General features: G+C 52.4%; 5 protein-coding genes across 5 annotated transcripts; 2 read left to right on the top strand and 3 right to left on the bottom strand.

Annotated features, from left to right (window-relative positions):
* Nucleotides 1-380: 380 nt before the first annotated feature.
* Nucleotides 381-2,735, bottom strand: CCOS01_00795 (uncharacterized protein; the record flags this gene model as incomplete). Its single annotated transcript, XM_060448992.1, has 1 exon — nucleotides 381-2,735. The coding sequence occupies one exon, from the start codon at nucleotides 2,733-2,735 to the stop codon at nucleotides 381-383; it is 2,355 nt and encodes a 784-aa protein (XP_060320430.1).
* Nucleotides 2,736-3,502: 767 nt separating this feature from the next.
* On the top strand, nucleotides 3,503-4,378 carry CCOS01_00794 (RWD repeat domain-containing protein; the record flags this gene model as incomplete). The annotated part of the gene is made up of 1 exon (XM_060448991.1): nucleotides 3,503-4,378. One exon carries the CDS (start codon nucleotides 3,503-3,505, stop codon nucleotides 4,376-4,378), a length of 876 nt encoding a protein of 291 aa, XP_060320429.1.
* A 527-nt stretch (nucleotides 4,379-4,905) lies between these two features.
* CCOS01_00793 (uncharacterized protein) lies at nucleotides 4,906-6,395 on the bottom strand (the record flags this gene model as incomplete). The annotated part of the gene is made up of 2 exons (XM_060448990.1): nucleotides 4,906-6,075; nucleotides 6,372-6,395. 2 exons carry the CDS (start codon nucleotides 6,393-6,395, stop codon nucleotides 4,906-4,908), a joined length of 1,194 nt encoding a protein of 397 aa, XP_060320428.1.
* Nucleotides 6,396-10,986: 4,591 nt separating this feature from the next.
* CCOS01_00792 (uncharacterized protein) lies at nucleotides 10,987-11,286 on the top strand (the record flags this gene model as incomplete). The annotated part of the gene is made up of 1 exon (XM_060448989.1): nucleotides 10,987-11,286. The coding sequence occupies one exon, from the start codon at nucleotides 10,987-10,989 to the stop codon at nucleotides 11,284-11,286; it is 300 nt and encodes a 99-aa protein (XP_060320427.1).
* Nucleotides 11,287-13,480: 2,194 nt separating this feature from the next.
* Nucleotides 13,481-14,448, bottom strand: CCOS01_00791 (uncharacterized protein; the record flags this gene model as incomplete). The annotated part of the gene is made up of 2 exons (XM_060448988.1): nucleotides 13,481-13,806; nucleotides 13,926-14,448. Coding segments are annotated over 2 exons (849 nt in total), but the record flags the coding sequence as incomplete, so codon positions are not given.
* Between the last annotated feature and the right edge of the window lie 1,487 nt (nucleotides 14,449-15,935).

Raw genomic sequence — 15,935 nt, 5'->3', positions numbered from 1 at the left:
GTCCGTCCGAATTCATTTCGGCATGGCGGTTGACGGGGAGACTTTGGGGTCACTTGAGCGTCAATTGTCTTCCTGTCTTATTTCTTTTCTTGCTTGCACAGTTTCTCACTATGCTTTACGTTTTGGGGGTAGGATTGGGATATGGGTATTGTTCGAAGTTCTTCTCCCAACTACTCTTGGCTTTTTGGCAAACAGATGTCACTCCCGAATGGGGGGGTGATAGTTCCATAGACTCTTCATTTCCTCAAACGCAAGTTTGTCTTGTGCGTCATGTACGGTAGCCAGCTCTTGTCATAATAACTCAATGTCAACTCACGAAGATTTTCTCGGATCTCTGGTCAGCATTTCCCGAACTCTTCAAGCAACAACCCACTCGCTACCTATCCGAGAGTAATCTCCTTCCACGCCTTTCCCGGGTGAAAAGAAGCCACGTCGAACGCCCGCTGATAAACCTTCGCCAGCCCAGCCCTTTCAGCAACGCTACGATCCTTGTTCCAGGTGATGACGAACGCGTAGTACAGATGCCACTCGGACACCTCGCGGTCCTCGGGCACATAGTAGTTCCAGCTATCCAGCTCCTCCATTGAAAAGTCTCGGGCGTCCGAGATGGCTGCGAGCTCGACGACGTCGCCCACGCGGGCGAACCATGTATCTTCGAGGATCACGGTGCCGCACCAGTCGCCGTGGGCATCGAGTAGGCCGAAGCGGTGGAGGCCTGCCTCGAGCTTGGAGGCAAAGGACGGGCTGCTGCGGCTTGTTCTAGAGAGCTGAAAGAAGGCAGTGTAGGTCCAGAAGTAGAGGTAATCTTCTCGCAAAATGGTTGCGGTGGGCATGGTTGGTTTGGGTGCATGTGCGATCTCGTCTGGGTGCTCTTCATCGCTCTGGCTAATCTGACGACCGAAAGGGATGTCTTCTGCAGAGGCTTTGGCGTATCCGTGCCATCGATTTGGATTATGGTGGATTTCACCCGATGACCACACGACTTCGAAAGTTGACTTTTTGCTGGCCTTGCCAGTTGCCAGTGGACGGTTCCCCGTAAGGTCATCTCGTGTCATCTTATACCATACAACCCAAGTGTGCGACTTCAACCACTCGTGAAGATTCAGCAAAATACCAGAGACCATGGACAGCCGCCATGTCGACGCACCATGCCAGCCGCTCCACGACCAGCTGGGATATCGCGATCGACCACCCAAGTCTTCGAGCCTGAGGCCGTAAATCTTCTTCTCCCACAAGAGCGCAAAGTCGAAATAGGAGTCTGGCATCCCGTAAAAGAGGTTGGCGCGGAGCGGGGGAGAAAGGATGGCCGCCATGCCCTCAAAGGCCGGTAACCGATCGCTCTGTAACGTCATGAGCCTGCCGCTGAAGAGCTCGACGCACTCCAAGTACAGCCTGACCGGGTTCTTCTCAAACGATTTCAGAGGAGACCGTATCATTTCCAGGGTCCACGACGGGGTGAGCACCTCGGAAAAGACCTCTTCGGACCACGTCGCGTGGCGGCACTGAAAGAAGACGCGATTCTCGACAAAGATCATAGACCGCTTGGAGAGCATCCGTTCCTGGAACGTCCAGGCCCTGCTATTCCACATTGTGTTTTCGACGAGCCCCTCGACCGTCTTGGTGGTCACCAGGTCGATGCCGTTGCACCGGACTTTCGGCTGCCGGGCCTCGCGGGGCGTCGATGGGGATCCTGGGATTCCGTGGTGAGAGCCGCTGCCGGCGGCGGCGCAGATTGTGAGAATCGAGTGTCCGTATACGCGGTCCATCATCGGGACGACACGGAACTTCTCCTCCGTGTCGTCTTGAAGGATGCAGAGAGCGTCGACCCAGATATACTTGATGCCCAACGCTTTGACTAGCATCATGGCATCGCGAACGGTATTCGGTAGACCTGGCGTGTTGGGACCGAGGGATCCCTTTGAGGAGTACTCAAATACATTCTCCTTCGTCAGAATAAGCGGTTGTGTCCCACCCCATACGTAGCTCAGAGTCGCGTACTCAGTCACTCGAACACCGCCACGGGCGCTGGTGACGATTTTCTCCTCGTCCAAGTCGATGAACTTGAGGTTCTCGAGTAGCGAGAAGACTTCATCCGGCGGGGAGGGCTGACAGCCGCTGTCATGGTGTGTCCTACATATGTCGAGCCAGCGCCGGAGAAGACTTACGTCGGCCTGGTGAGGAGAAATTCGCCGGGCCAGGAAGGTCTTGTCCCACGTCGTGTGAGGTTCCGTGGCCAGCAGCATGATGTAAGCCTCGGTGAAGATTTCGTCCGGGCTAAAGACCTTCAAGCGGCGGGTCGGCGGCGCATGCGTCATGTCTCTCGGCCCTACAGAAGGTTCCAAGAAACGGCCGTCGAGCTGCCACTCGACGGAGCAGCGGACGCGGCCGCCATCCCTCGTGAGGCCATCGTAGCCGATTGCCTGGCGGACGTTGGGGCGGCTCCATTCGAAACGATCTGCGCCTTCTTCGTTCGTCGCGTGCGTTGCGTTGAAGAGAAGCCAGCACAAGGGACACTCGTCTCTTCTCCGGTAGATCTCGTCGAGGTAGCCAAGCTCCCGCGGCTGTAGCCCGACGGGGTCGATTGGACGGGCGAGGAAGCCTGGGAGGGAGCTGGCCTTGGGCTGGCCTGGGAGGAACTTCTCAGCTGAGAGGTTGAGTTGGCTGCACGTCGGGCATAAGTTGTCTGGGGGAGGGAGGCAGTCTACGTGCCCTTTGGGTGCGCCTATGGCTGGCATGTTTGCTGACTAGGGAATCAGTCGTCTGCAAAACAGTCGTCTACGTTGGTGGAAGTCTGGTCCCGTCCATGGATTCGCTAATACAATACTCTGAATTCAAGTCCAGAATGAGAAGACGCTTTCTGTCCAGAAGCCTTTTAGATGTCACTGTGTAGTTCAAGTCAAGGTGCGAGGCCAATGTTGAGGCACGAAGAGACGCCATCTTGCCCATCTTACCTAGGCAGCTAGCTTGCAGAGCTGCAATCTAAATTGCCTGTGATAGGCTGGCACCGGCATCAAGTTCCGCTTGCGCAAGCCGCCCCGTCTGTACCGTGTGTCTCTGGTCAGCACTTGCCACGACGATACCACATTCAGCTGCAGCTGTGAGATTGTGAGGTTCATCCAGTGTGAGTGAGCACTGAGGTCAACGTGAGTGGAGTATTTGCGGAGCTTGGGCCTTCGACGTCGGACGGCCCCACATCATGAGATGATTGGAGGTGGGGAGCATTGGATGACTTCAATGTAACTTTCTCTCAATTTCATCTTCAACCTCAACATTGACGATCATACACAGACTTCCTTTATATATATGAAAACCTTTCAAAAGTCGTATGCTTATATGATGAGAAAACCGAAATAAGAGGGCACACATCTCACGAGAGTAGCAACCACATCAAACACCACACTTCAAACCCCCCTCTCATCAACCAACAACCTCACATAACCGTTATCATATCCCCCATCAAGAGGTACGCCACACAACTCATACCACACACGCACACACAACAATGTCAGACGATCTCAAAGACGAGATAGAAGCCCTCAACTCAATCTACGGAGACGACACCCTCCGCCACACACCACCAGACAACTATGTTCTCACGCTTCCCGGCGGCCCGGGTGCCTCCTCGCTCACCCTCCGCTTCGCCGACTCGTACCCGGACGTGCCGCCAGAGATCCTCGGCACCCACAGCGCCGGCGAGAACGCGCCCCGCGGCGCCGGCGCCCGCGACCTGCTGCTCTTCCGCGAGGCCGTCGCCGCCGTCTACCAGCCGGGCGCTGTCTGTCTCTTCGACGCCGTGGAGGAGTTCTCCCGACGCGTGGAGGAAGTTTCGGAAGCTGAGCCGTCAGGACCACCCACCAACCCACACTCTCCACCGGCGTCGGCATCGACGACACGGCTTGATGAAGAGCACGGGAACCAGAACCAAGAAGCTGACTCTCTGCCTTCCTACATGCTAGAGGAACCCCCTTGGATCATCTCCGACCCCTTTGTCGAACTCAAATCCGTCTTCCTCGCGCGCGCCGCGCCCGTGACATCCCCCGAGCAGGCCGCAAGTTATGTCCAGCACCTCATCGCCACGGACAAAAAGGTGCGCAGCGCAAGCCACAACATGACGGCGTGGCGCATCCGCGGGCCCAACGGCACGAGCTTCCAAGACTGCGACGACGACGGCGAGACGGCGGCGGGCGGGCGGCTGCTGCACCTGATGCAGCTCATGGACCTGTGGGACGTCATGGTCGTCGTGACGAGGTGGTACGGCGGGCAGAAGCTGGGGCCGAGGCGGTTCGCGCTGATTAATAGCACGGCGAGGGATGCGTTTGTCAAGGCTGGGTGGGCGGAGGAGGCGGGGCAGGGGAAGAAGAAGGGGCATGGCAAGTGAGGGACTCTGGATATAGAGGATCGCCTATCATGTCACTTCTAGCATTGATGTAGGCGGGGAAACCGAGGTCGGTCATAGACCGAATGGCGGAAGGACGTCACCGGAGAGCTTCATGAGCTGCCCGCGTCAAGATAGGCATTGTAGATGTCACAGAGGGGATACCAAAGAAGTGGAGAACAAATCGCTTCGAGTTGAGTTTTGGGACCGACATTGGTCCCGTTCTCTCGCAAGACAAGACATACAAAAATTGGTATCGAACAACAGAGAGCCGCCCTCCGTAAAACGCCAATATGCCAAACCGAATTCGCGCGCGCGAAAATTTTCACAAAAACGACAGATTGCCAACCCGCCTATACCAGTTCCATGCTAGTACAATCGTTCCCTTCATGCAACTTCGTTAGATCTCGAAATGCGTGGAAAACTCGTAGTGGTCCCTCTGATTCCTTCCTTTAAAAGGATTCCCCACCTGGCAGATGTCTCCGCAATGCAGTTGTTTCCTCCTCCTGTATTGCACGATCAAAGTCAAATCAGGCCTTGAAGAGCTTGGGCTTGAGGATCTCGAGCGCGAGTATCGACTGCTCGCAATCGAGAATGACGGCCCCGGCCCGGGCGGTGGAGAGGTACGACAGCCCCGCGCTGTCTCCCGTGCGCATATCCTGCACCAGGGTCCCCGCCACGCCGCATACGATGCCCGTAGCCTCGAACGGCAGGCTCTCGAGGTCCAAGAAGATGGGCGTCAGGTTCGTCTTGGTGTCGCCGACGAGAGAGTCGCCAAAGAGGCCGAGCAGCGACTTGTCGAGCAGCAAGGAAGGCGGGTCCTCCTGGGCGAGGGTGATGGAGAGAAAGCGCGGGCGCGCAGCCAGGGCGGAGATCATGGCCGTGTAGAGCTTCGCGTCGATGTTGTCGAGCCAGGTTTGTCGGTGGCTGTTGCCGGTCACCTGGCGGCTGAGCGAGGGCCGCTGGGTGTGGGAGAGCTCGCCGCCGAGCTGGGAGGTTTCGCGGCCGGAGCACTGGACCAGGAGGAGGTTGTCCTCGACGTAGGGGGCGACGCTGCGCTTCTTGAGCAGGTCAAAGGTGCGGACCTGCAGCTCGGCGATGGTGGAGGGTGGCGGGGTCAGCGGCGGGGCCCCGGCGCCGTTGCTGCCGTTGGTCTGGCTCGGTCCGCGGGAGTGTATCGAGGCGGCGGGGCTGACAAAGTTGGAGTCGTTGTCGGCGAGTTCGAAGCCGCGGGCGAGAAGGGCCTTTACAACCGTCTGCCTATCCTTGCTGGGGACGAGGATGAAGTCGGAGTAATAAGTGGTGATGAAGAAGATGGGAATCCCGGCGAGAGCGAGGGGAGAGGTCAGTTCCATGACACGGCCGGCGGCATCCATGCCGGCGCTGATGACGGAGAGTACGAGGTAAGTGTCTTTGGATATTGATACGGACTTGGCCAAGTCTTTTGGGAGATCCTGGATGGCCGGCTCAAAAACGTTCTTGGCCCAGGAGCTGTGGCAGACGATGGAGCACTCCATGGGGGTGACGCTAATGTTGAGGAAGCCATGTTGGCTCTCGGCGTTGAGCCCTTCTAATTCATGTTCCGGCTCTCCTTTTGACGCCTTGAGGGTCTGGGTCTGCGGGAGAAGGACGCGGAGAATGGGCTGCAGGAGTACCGAGTACAGGTCGAGGGGGATGTGAATAAGGGTGTAGTGGCCATCCTGCAGGGAGCGCAAATGCGGTGTTAGTTGAGAAGCACGATAGAGTCACAGAGGTCTGCAAGAACCAAGACATTTTGTGTGTGTCATTATCTGCTTTAGCTCCGAGAGCAATGTGCAACTCGGGGCGGCGGCGACGGTGACGGGACACAGCGTTGCAGTGGGACGAAGTAAAGAGCCCCGCATTTTGGTGACTCTTTAGAGATTCATTCCTGTGTTGCGGTCGTGTGTGGGTGTCGTGTGCGCAGTATGAAGATGGAGGGGGGCAATGAGTGACACAGGATGTTGGGGAAACTTACGAGAAACGAGACCTGGGCGTTCATTGTGACGCGAAAACTTCTGATGGCAGTTGGAGAGCCAGAAGAATGCTTTCCCGTGCGCCACAGTTCTCTTGACGAGAAAAAGGGAAAGACAAGAGGAAGAAATAGCAGGCTCGATGCGCCGGTGCACGGATGGGTTGTTGAAAGTTTGCGCGCGCACCGGGGATGATATCGGAGGGGGACGGGGGCGACTAAAGGTGTTCCTGCAGCCGGCTTCGGTTTGATCTTTTCATACGGAGTGTACGCTGCTCGGGGGTTCGGGTGTCGTTGGGAGTTTCCTTGGTCACAACCGGCGGGGTCCGATGTCTGTCTTTTTTCTTTTGGGCCCTCTTGAAAAGTCCAAGAGTCGTTGGAAAAGTTTAAGCTTTCGGTAGTCGTGGGCTGACAGGGGAGTCGTCTCTTGTTATCTCTCTTTCTCTGATGTTGTAATTCCCCTTGCGTCTGATTTACGGATGGGTTTGCGGGGAAACAGATGCCTTGGTGGTGTTAAGAAAAGGAAGAGGACTGGGAGGCTTTACCAAGGCAAGGTAGAGGAAATGTGTAAGCCGGGAAAATGAACAAAGGGAGAGAGAATCCCCAAAAGTGAAAACTAGGCAAAAGGGAAGGGGGATGGGGAAAGGTTAAAAGGAAGTGCACGAGAGGAGGCGTTGGAAGGGGAAAAGAGGAATTAGGTTCGTATGGGAGGACCCTGAAGACGAGCTACTGTCCAAGGTGGGCAGGGTAAGGCAAGGCAACAGAAGCTGGGCACTACTCCGTACTCACTTTTGATTTTGGGGGTTGCCTACCTACTTACTTTTGGCACCTACTTCTCACCTCAGGCTGGGCATGATACATTTACAGCCCAAATGAGGTGAGGGGAGGGGTGGGAGGGGTGTTCAAGAGAAGGAAGAGAAAGCACATGGGCCTTGGTACGTAGGAGTGCGGCGTGGTGCTGCAGCAGAAGCAGCAGCAGCAGCGTACTTTCTGCGGCGGCGGCGGCCGTCCCAAAAAGCGCACTAGAGCACGATCTGTGCGTCTACATGCCGACGAGCACGGTACCTAGTCTACACAGCAAGATAAGCTGTAAGGAAATGTACTTCACGCAGTATGTGGGAGGAAGGGGGGCTGAGACGAGACGGGACGGAGCCAGATGGGCACTGAGCCTGAGCATGGAAAGGAAAAAAAAAAAAAAAAAACATGGGTTTTGCGGCTTTGCCTGCTCACTGCCCGTAGTTCATTTTTCTTGCCGCGATATTCCGGGCCACTGGAGGGCCTGGAGGGGGTTACAGATAAGGCGAGGTCCGTAATGTCACAGTAGTGTTGAAACTTGAAAGCCTGTGCTTTTTGGAGCCAGGGCCCCAGGGGGGTGAGTGACGACGATTCGGTGATTTTGCGCCGAGATGGCGGATGGCATTTCGTGATTTAATTTCCTCATATCTCGTTGGTTTGACGAAACATCATTTGTTGTGGCTATCACCGGTTCTGGGTTCGGGGATCGACCGCGTTCCCGTGAATCCATTGAAGGATCATGACCCTCTGTGGAGACTGTCGAGTGGAATATTCCGTCAAAGGTTGTGTCGTTTCCATCCAGTCGCAGTTCTTTTGCTGCCGTGCTCTCTTCTGGTTCGACGATATCCTCTATATCTCACTTATATCGTCACTTCTCAAAGACGGCCAGACTCGGTCAGTACACCGGCAAAAGCCGAGTCTTGACCTGACGACGCATACTTCGAATGAGGGCTATACCCTTAGATTCGAATGTGATACATGAAAGAACCCATCGTCTATCTTGTACCACATTACGTGCTATGCGTGGGATAACTCGTGAGAAGCTTAGCTCGTGCGTGGCTATATGCGGACATTGGCATGTCTTGGGACGTATTGTCTCGAACTATGACGAGGACGGTGTGATTTCACTCGCCATTGTCTTGAACCCAAAACCCACGCGGCTACCTACCCATCATCGCCGAGAGCTACTGGGTATTGTTCCGTTGGTTCTGCAGGTCAGAGGGAAAAGGGTGTGGGCGGAGATGGGCAGCATGATATGGCGGGGTTGAGCAGGGGTTCAAGGAAGTACAAGGTTTTGAAAGACCCATGATTGCATCTTTGGGAAGTGGGCGTCTGCACTACGGCCAGCCTGTCTCTCCTCAACGCCGCCGCCGCTGTCGCCGCGTCCACGGCGAGTAAGACCGAAATTGGTGAAGCGGGTGGGGGTTTTTTTTTTTCGTGATGTTATGCCTTTTTTTTTTTTTTTTTTTTTTTTTTTTTTTTTTTTTTTTGGTTTTTTTTTGTTTTTTTTTTTTTTTTTTTTTTTGCTTCCTTTTTTTTTTTTTTTTTTTTTTTTTTTTTTTTTTTTTTTTTTTTTTTTTTTTTTTTTTTTTTTCTGGCTGGGAGTTTCACGGGGATCTACTTCTACTCAGATCTCGTCTCACACTGTCTTCTTTCTTTTCTTATCTGATTGCGGGTGTTGCGTCAAAGGTAAAGAGATGTGCTTCCATCGGGCATCGGCGGCGCTTTCTCGCGATTTTCCATCCTCGGCCGTGAGGAAGTGAAGACACAGCGCGGTTCGGCGGGCGCTCTCGAGTCAGGTAGGCATATGCGCCTCGGGAAGGGGTCCCTCTCTCCATTCCAAACATGGGAAACCCCGTGTAAGTCAACAGTTGAGCCGCTGCCAATCTTCTCTCCACTATCAGAAAACCTAACCCTCGCGTTCCCGTTGTTTTTTTTCTGTTCTCTTTTTTTAACTTTGGTCCTTGACATCCGAGCCAGATATTGCGACACTACAATGGTGACTTGGAATGGTCAACAAAAGTGTAAAATCGTGTCACCAATGATGAGACTGGGCTTTGCCGCGCCATGCTGGCTTTGCATCTCGCCATCCATCGCGACACCTGGACCGTGACCTCCATGCCCATGTTCATGTCCATGTCCAAGTCGTGAGTCGTTCAGGGTTGGCATGGGGCAGACAGGCAAACGAGCGGTTAAGATGACTACTCTTGAAGCCTTGTCCTCACCTTGACTTACTCTAGCTACCTACCTACCCTACCGAAGACTGCTCAAAGGACGAAGGACAGCAATGAAGGACATGAAGAGGAACCGGCCGGAGCTGGAAGCAAGACTGCAGAAGGAAAAAGGTTCAAAGTGCCGTTTCGGGCGACGTGCATAAGACTAGTTGAATAGGGAGCGTGGGGGTCTCAAACTCTAGGCGGTTCTCCGGTACTTTACTACTTAGTAGTTCGCGTAGTAGCCGAGATGCCTGCTTTCTTCTTGCTTTGGCTAGTTGCCAGCGACTACAGAACCCCAGAGAATAACTCCTTGGCCTTGGATCAAAAGCAGGCGTATCCGTACCCTGAATATGAACACGGCATTGCTAGCCTCTCTCTGAGTCCAAAGACAGACAAGATGGGAAAACAAGGCACGGAAAACCTGCATTAGACCATGACCTTTGGGGAACGACTGGGGAAGTCGCTTACATCTTGTGTAACTCGTGAAGCAGTCACGTTTGTTTCCCATTTCCCCTTTCGGTTCTAACTTCTCACCCTCTGCCACTCTGTGCCCCCTCCCAAATCAAACCATGATGGAAATGATGTAAGACGACGAGGTGCCCTGGCTTCCAGGTTGCTTTGTGAGGTAGGCAAGGGATGGTGATCATGGATGGATGGGTGCATCGGCCACTTCTCCGTGCCCTTTACTACGTACCTCACCTCACCTCACCTCAACTTGGGGTCTGCTGCTACCTCGCCCGTCACCTCTCACATATCAACTCTCACCACCACACGGGAAGCAACGCTGACGGGCGTCTCTCCCACAGATACTGTACCAACACACGCACATGAGCGCCCAATTGCCTGGAGCAGCATATCAGCGGCTGGCCTCGGCATGCGCATCGACTTGCTGATTGAAAGACACGAAGAGGGAAAAAAGGCCATCACGATTCACCATTGTCAACCCCCGCGGGGGTTTTACGACAACCGCGCTTTTGAGCATCCGTATGCTCAATCGGGTCTACACGTCAGGTCATGGAACAGGTTCTTGAAGATGGTCTTCGACAATGACACGTCTGCAGACAGCGGCATTCACGGCAGTTGTGGATTTGATCCCCTCAGCTGAACCCCTCAATCCCGCCGAATGCTCATGCTCAAACAACACCTTGAGCCTAACTATTCGTTCGAATACGCTACTTCAGCTTCACAATAGCAGTCCTCAGCTTCGACACCCCACCTCATCTCCGACGCCATTGCGTCAGACCAGTAGATTCAGCCAGCCCACGGTGCGTGCCTGTGTAGCGGCCCGCGAAAAGAGGGAGGAAAAAGCAATTCTTCGTTTCCTTTCTCCCCCAGGTCCGACATGGACCGTGGACCAGACCCCCCGCAGATCACAACGGTTCCTGAACCTTGTCCGAACCCTTTCCCTTCTGGTCGTGCAACTGGCTCAATTGGCCTCTCTGATTTGCTTCGAAATCGGCGCTCCATGCACAAAGTCATCGGGGTTAAGCAAGAAGCATGGGTTCCCTCCAGAAGAATTTCACTAATACGGCGGAATACCTGGTCCAATACCTGTAGGTACTGCGTCAACCCCCCTCACTAATAGGACGGCTGCTTTCTGCTACTGCAAGATGCCGTGGCAGCTACGACGTCCGGGTTTCCCATTATCGACAAGCCGGGCCAAGGAGGAACGACAGGTGTTTGGGATGGACAGGTCCTTGGGAAGAGTACAACCTGCCGGCGAGCGCCCACGGCTCCAATTAGACGGCGCAACTCTCGGTCAACTTGTGAGGGCGCATGGAGAACCCCGCTCCTCTCGGCCAGCAATTCCACAGTCCGCCCCCATCCCACTCTTCCTATTCCCCTCCCGCAACCCGGCCGCTGTATCCAGACCAAACTCGCAAAACCCCCATCCCAGAGCTACAACCTAGGATCCGATCCCTCCAGCAACCGCGTCCAAATGTCACCCTACCAGTACCAAGTCTGCGAAGTCCCTCGCCTGGCCGCTTCTAAGCGTCCTGCTGCTGCTAGAGCTGGTCATGGACCCCCAAATCGACGACCTAGAGAGGTCGGGAAACCTGACTCGCCAGAGAAGCATGGGTTGGGCGACGTCGCGGCGACGACAACCTCCCGACGACGGTTGACTTGTGACGCCTCCTCAGCCTGCTAGCGATGCGTCTAGGAGTCGAAGGAGCAGATCGGTCCAGCTTGGTGCCCCGAATACTCGGTCGCGGCTTACACCACATGCAGATGGGAGGTATTGGCAGGTACAGTACGTCGGTCATCGTCACCGCGCACACCGATGACAGCATCGCACTCCTTTTCGGGAAGACGTTGGATCATCATTCACGAGTTGAGTATCATATGTTCAAGTGATGAGACATGGCGGATTGAACATGATCCCACAGAGCAAAAGGCAATAAGGGGTTCACAGGGTTTGACCCAAGCGGAATACCTCTGCTCTCGCTCAATTGCCCCATTCGGCATTGTCTGCATCGCCGGCGTGGGATGCTCAGTTCTCACGAGAGCACTTGAGACTCTCAAGCTGACAAGAACACGGAAGACGAGGCAAAAACCCTCAATGAGCCCACTTGGCTGGAGACAGGTGATACTCACCGGTTTGCCACGATCCATCATCTGGCCGGAGCTTCGCCGAGGTCTCGACTCTTGACCTTTGGGCAATGAGTCTTTTTCATTCATCTGCTCGTCGTTTTCTTCCTGATCCAAGTCTCTGGAGAAATGCTACACCAATCATCTTCTTCCCTTTTTTTTAGCCTTTGATCGTGCTTCCTCAAGTCTCCGATGGATCCCCCCGTTCGTCCGTGCTTTTTTCACTTATCTCTGGTGTTGCGGAGCAGATCGTACCCGTTCCCAGATCCACAGATAGGGGACTCACCAAGGGCCTAAACGTTTTGGCGTTATCTCAGACTATGACTGTCCACCCCCCGGTCCCTCGAATAGCGTCTGCCGACTTATACCTAGGCTCTGGCCAACTATGGAGTATGTAGACTCGGTAGCTTCAACGTCGGCGGGACAAACAGCGGCTAACGAAGGATGTGAAAGAAAATTTCGAAATATGGTTCGATATCGCGTGTACTGCAGTACCAGATAGGTCTTTGGCGCGGTTCTACTAGGCTGTCCCATCGTCGTCCACTCATACCAGTGCTGTCGTTCCAACCCGCGGGTGAGACTGCCCACGCTGTAAATCACCGAATGTTCACCGAGGCACACCTACCCTACTCCCGAGTCCCTTCTCATTGTTGTCACTGGCGTTTCACCCCATTGCGAGAAATGTGCAAGTAAGGTTGAATTAAGAGCTGCTTCTGTTTCCTGTTTCAGCTACCATTAGACACTACTAGCCAATCTCATTGTCAATTTGTCAGTCCTACCAAGCCCACAACCCCACGGTCGACCCTAGCCAGTCATGACTCTCCTTGATGAATTCCTTGATAGATATGAGATCATCCCTCTCTTCAAGAGGTCCAACCATGTACCAACATAACCCTACTGTAGTGTTAGGGGTAAGTTTAACCCCTGGCCTTGTATTGCTCCACAGACAGGGGCTTAAGCACTAATAGCGTAGTTTAGGCACAATAGCTAACATAATTAACGAACATTTGAATTAATTAGATTTATATAAGGAAATTAGTATTTAATATATACCTTATTAATTTTAATTATTAATTAATAACATTCTAATATTATAAAAAGTAATTAAAATAAATAATTATTAAATATTATATTTTATACTTTATTAACTTAAATAAAGGGTTCGAATTTACTATTTTATAGCCTTATTAGTCTATTTTATATTAATGTTCTTAGGTCGTATTATATTATAATAATTATAATAGTTTATTATACTATAATCGGAATAAAAGTTAGAAATAAAAACTAAAAATAAAAGTAGTAAGTATAGATAGTAAAAAAAAAATCAGAATACAGAAGTAGGTATGGGTAGGGGAAAAAAGTAATGTGGTTAGGTAGAAGTGGGTGGAAGTGGGTAGAAGTGGGTGTGGGTAAAAGGGAAAGAGTTGAATAAGTGGACCCGAGCCTGGTTTGGTGGTCTCTCATTGGTCGAATTACCCTGGAAAGGTCTGCTCCATAGGTACTTGACAGGGGGTTTTACTTTTGCCTGCTACCGCAGTAGTGATTCTCGTCGGCCATGTTATCGTCAAAGCTGTACTTCACAGGAAGGAAGTCAAGTTCGTTGTTGTAGATCACCGTAGCGACGTTTTGCTTCCTACCAGTGAAGTCGATAGTCGCGGTCTTTCCAAGTTGGGCAAAGTCTACGACCCTTCCAGGAACGAATTTCCCGGTCGAGATGTAATAGATCCTCTTAGGAGTGATCTGATACTTTTGGTTGGGCTCGGCTCGCCAGACGGAGACTGGCAAGACTTCGCCCTGGTCTGGAGTCGGACTCTTCATAGCGAGGCCACAGAAGGCGTGCTCTAAATTTTGTTTTTAGCAACATACACACCATACGATTGTGGATCAACCAGAGGTCAGAAGCGACCTAGAGGGAGAGGGAGAGAGAGAGAGAGAGAAAGACAGAGAGAGGAGAGCTCACCATACTTGGTCAAATCGTAAGCGGCGGTGTCGATTCCGAAAGAACCATCCTTTTCCAGTTCTCCACTCTTCTTCTTATCGAAGACGGCACCTCCCTCTTGAATATCCAGCCACTCGAGTGTGCCCTTTCCCGTCTTGGTTCCTAGCTTCACCTCGTCCCAATCAGACGTTCTCACAATCAGATCGGTACGCAAAGACTCGGGGGTCATGCCGCACACGGCATAGTAGTGCTCCTCGATAGAGAAGTGAGTTGTGCCGTGCTTGGCTCCCGTGCCGGGTGAGCGGCCCCAGACGTTGGTCCAGGCCTTGCCGACTGACTCGGAGTACGTTGGCTTCTCGTTGAAGATGAGAAACTGTTGGACCTTGTCGCTCTCGTTCTTCACGATGATCTTGACGTTGGCCATGATGAGAATTAGTTGATAGTGTAGGTGTTTTTTATAGAAGATTGTTGATTGGAAACTCAGGAGATGAACTTGATGGAAGATGGAGGATGCGAATTTTGAATTGAGCGAGGTCCAAAGAGCCTTCAAATATCCATTTTTTGTCTAGTCAGTTTTGTGTGCCTGTATGTCGATATCGTAGACCTTCTGTGGGTGTATAGTATCGATTGAAAGCCTTGATCGCAAACATCTCACGTACGGGCAGTTAGAATGCATGCATCGAATACTAGCCTTGCTCAGCCTACATCTAGGCACACGAGCAAACTCAGCCTCGGACACGATGCGCAGACATGCCTAACAATCACATCTCGCAATCAGACAGAGTTGAATTGAGGATGCATACAGCAACACTCTCAGCTAGCCACAATGTGATGGGAACAAATATGGCCAGACAGAAGTCGAGTGTCAGGTGTAGGGTCAGCCGGTGGATGGATGCAGGCTAGACAGTCTGAAAACAGTGACAGTAGGATCTTTCAGCTCGGCACACCACTTATAGTTTTCATGAGGCCACTGGCAGCGAGCCGGTCCAGTTCCGTACGACACTTCGAAACTTTTGGGAAACAACGCATAGTAAATGTCTCGGAGCAGACCTTCCATACTGCGGATGTAGTGCCTAGAAACCCGTGTATGTATGTCTGACTCGCTATTGTATCTTCTGCTTCAGAATTGTACAATACTAAGATCACATCGTGATAGTACCTCATTCTGAGGCGAACCTGAACCATCAGAACGCGTGAAGCCTCCAAGGATATCCCACCGGACACTAGATTTGTGTGTCGTATTGACAGCTCCTAATAGCTGAGTGAGACAGAGCAGAATAAAAGTTTACGCATGGGCATTTGATGCAGGAATTCCGCATTGAGTGAAAACAACAATCCTGAACATCACATCACATTTGATGTCACATTCTAAAGTAGGAAAGAAGGAATATTATGGATATAGATTGAGGATGAATAGCATGCCGAGATTCGAGTCCTTTAATGGACTCCAATCTTCCGCAAATCTCTATTCAAAACCTTGTTTTAGTAGTAATTGAGATAGCGTATACGAAGCTGCAAAGCCTTAGCCCTTGTTGTGGTCTCCCCAGTGACTGGGGTCACTACCCAACTCCAAAACGGATGAATATCCAGCTGGACACGTATGTACGGCCCTAGCTATACCAATGATAGTGGGCGAGTTCTTGTCCTGGATATGTTAATGATCCAATGTCGTCTCGTCAAAGACATTCTAAAGCCTTCAAGTCGAATCAAGACAGTCTTTCCAAAGACAGTAATCTTTACTAAAAATCCGAGCTAGAACGCGGGTCGTGGCTAGCTGGTCGACAGTCATGTGTAACTTTGTCTCTCACTGCCCCGCACTGCGAGCCGTGCCGAAGTTTTTGTAGCGCTGCACTAACCTTTCTGGTAGTCGGACGTGATCGAACGGTGGAAAAGTCAAGTTTCAGCTGAATGGGATCACCGCAATTTGCCCAATCATGATCGTATGCAGTGCTCAACATGCACGTCAATTGACATGTAATCCTAAAGCGTAATGTAGATTCTTGCTAATCGCCACCGTCATCCGTTCCAATG

The sequence above is a fragment of the Colletotrichum costaricense genome (genome assembly GCF_030867565.1).
Source record: "Colletotrichum costaricense strain IMI 309622 chromosome Unknown Scaffold_1.1, whole genome shotgun sequence".
NCBI classification, from domain to species: Eukaryota; Fungi; Ascomycota; class Sordariomycetes; order Glomerellales; family Glomerellaceae; genus Colletotrichum; species Colletotrichum costaricense.
This window is presented reverse-complemented; position numbering and strand designations above follow the sequence as displayed.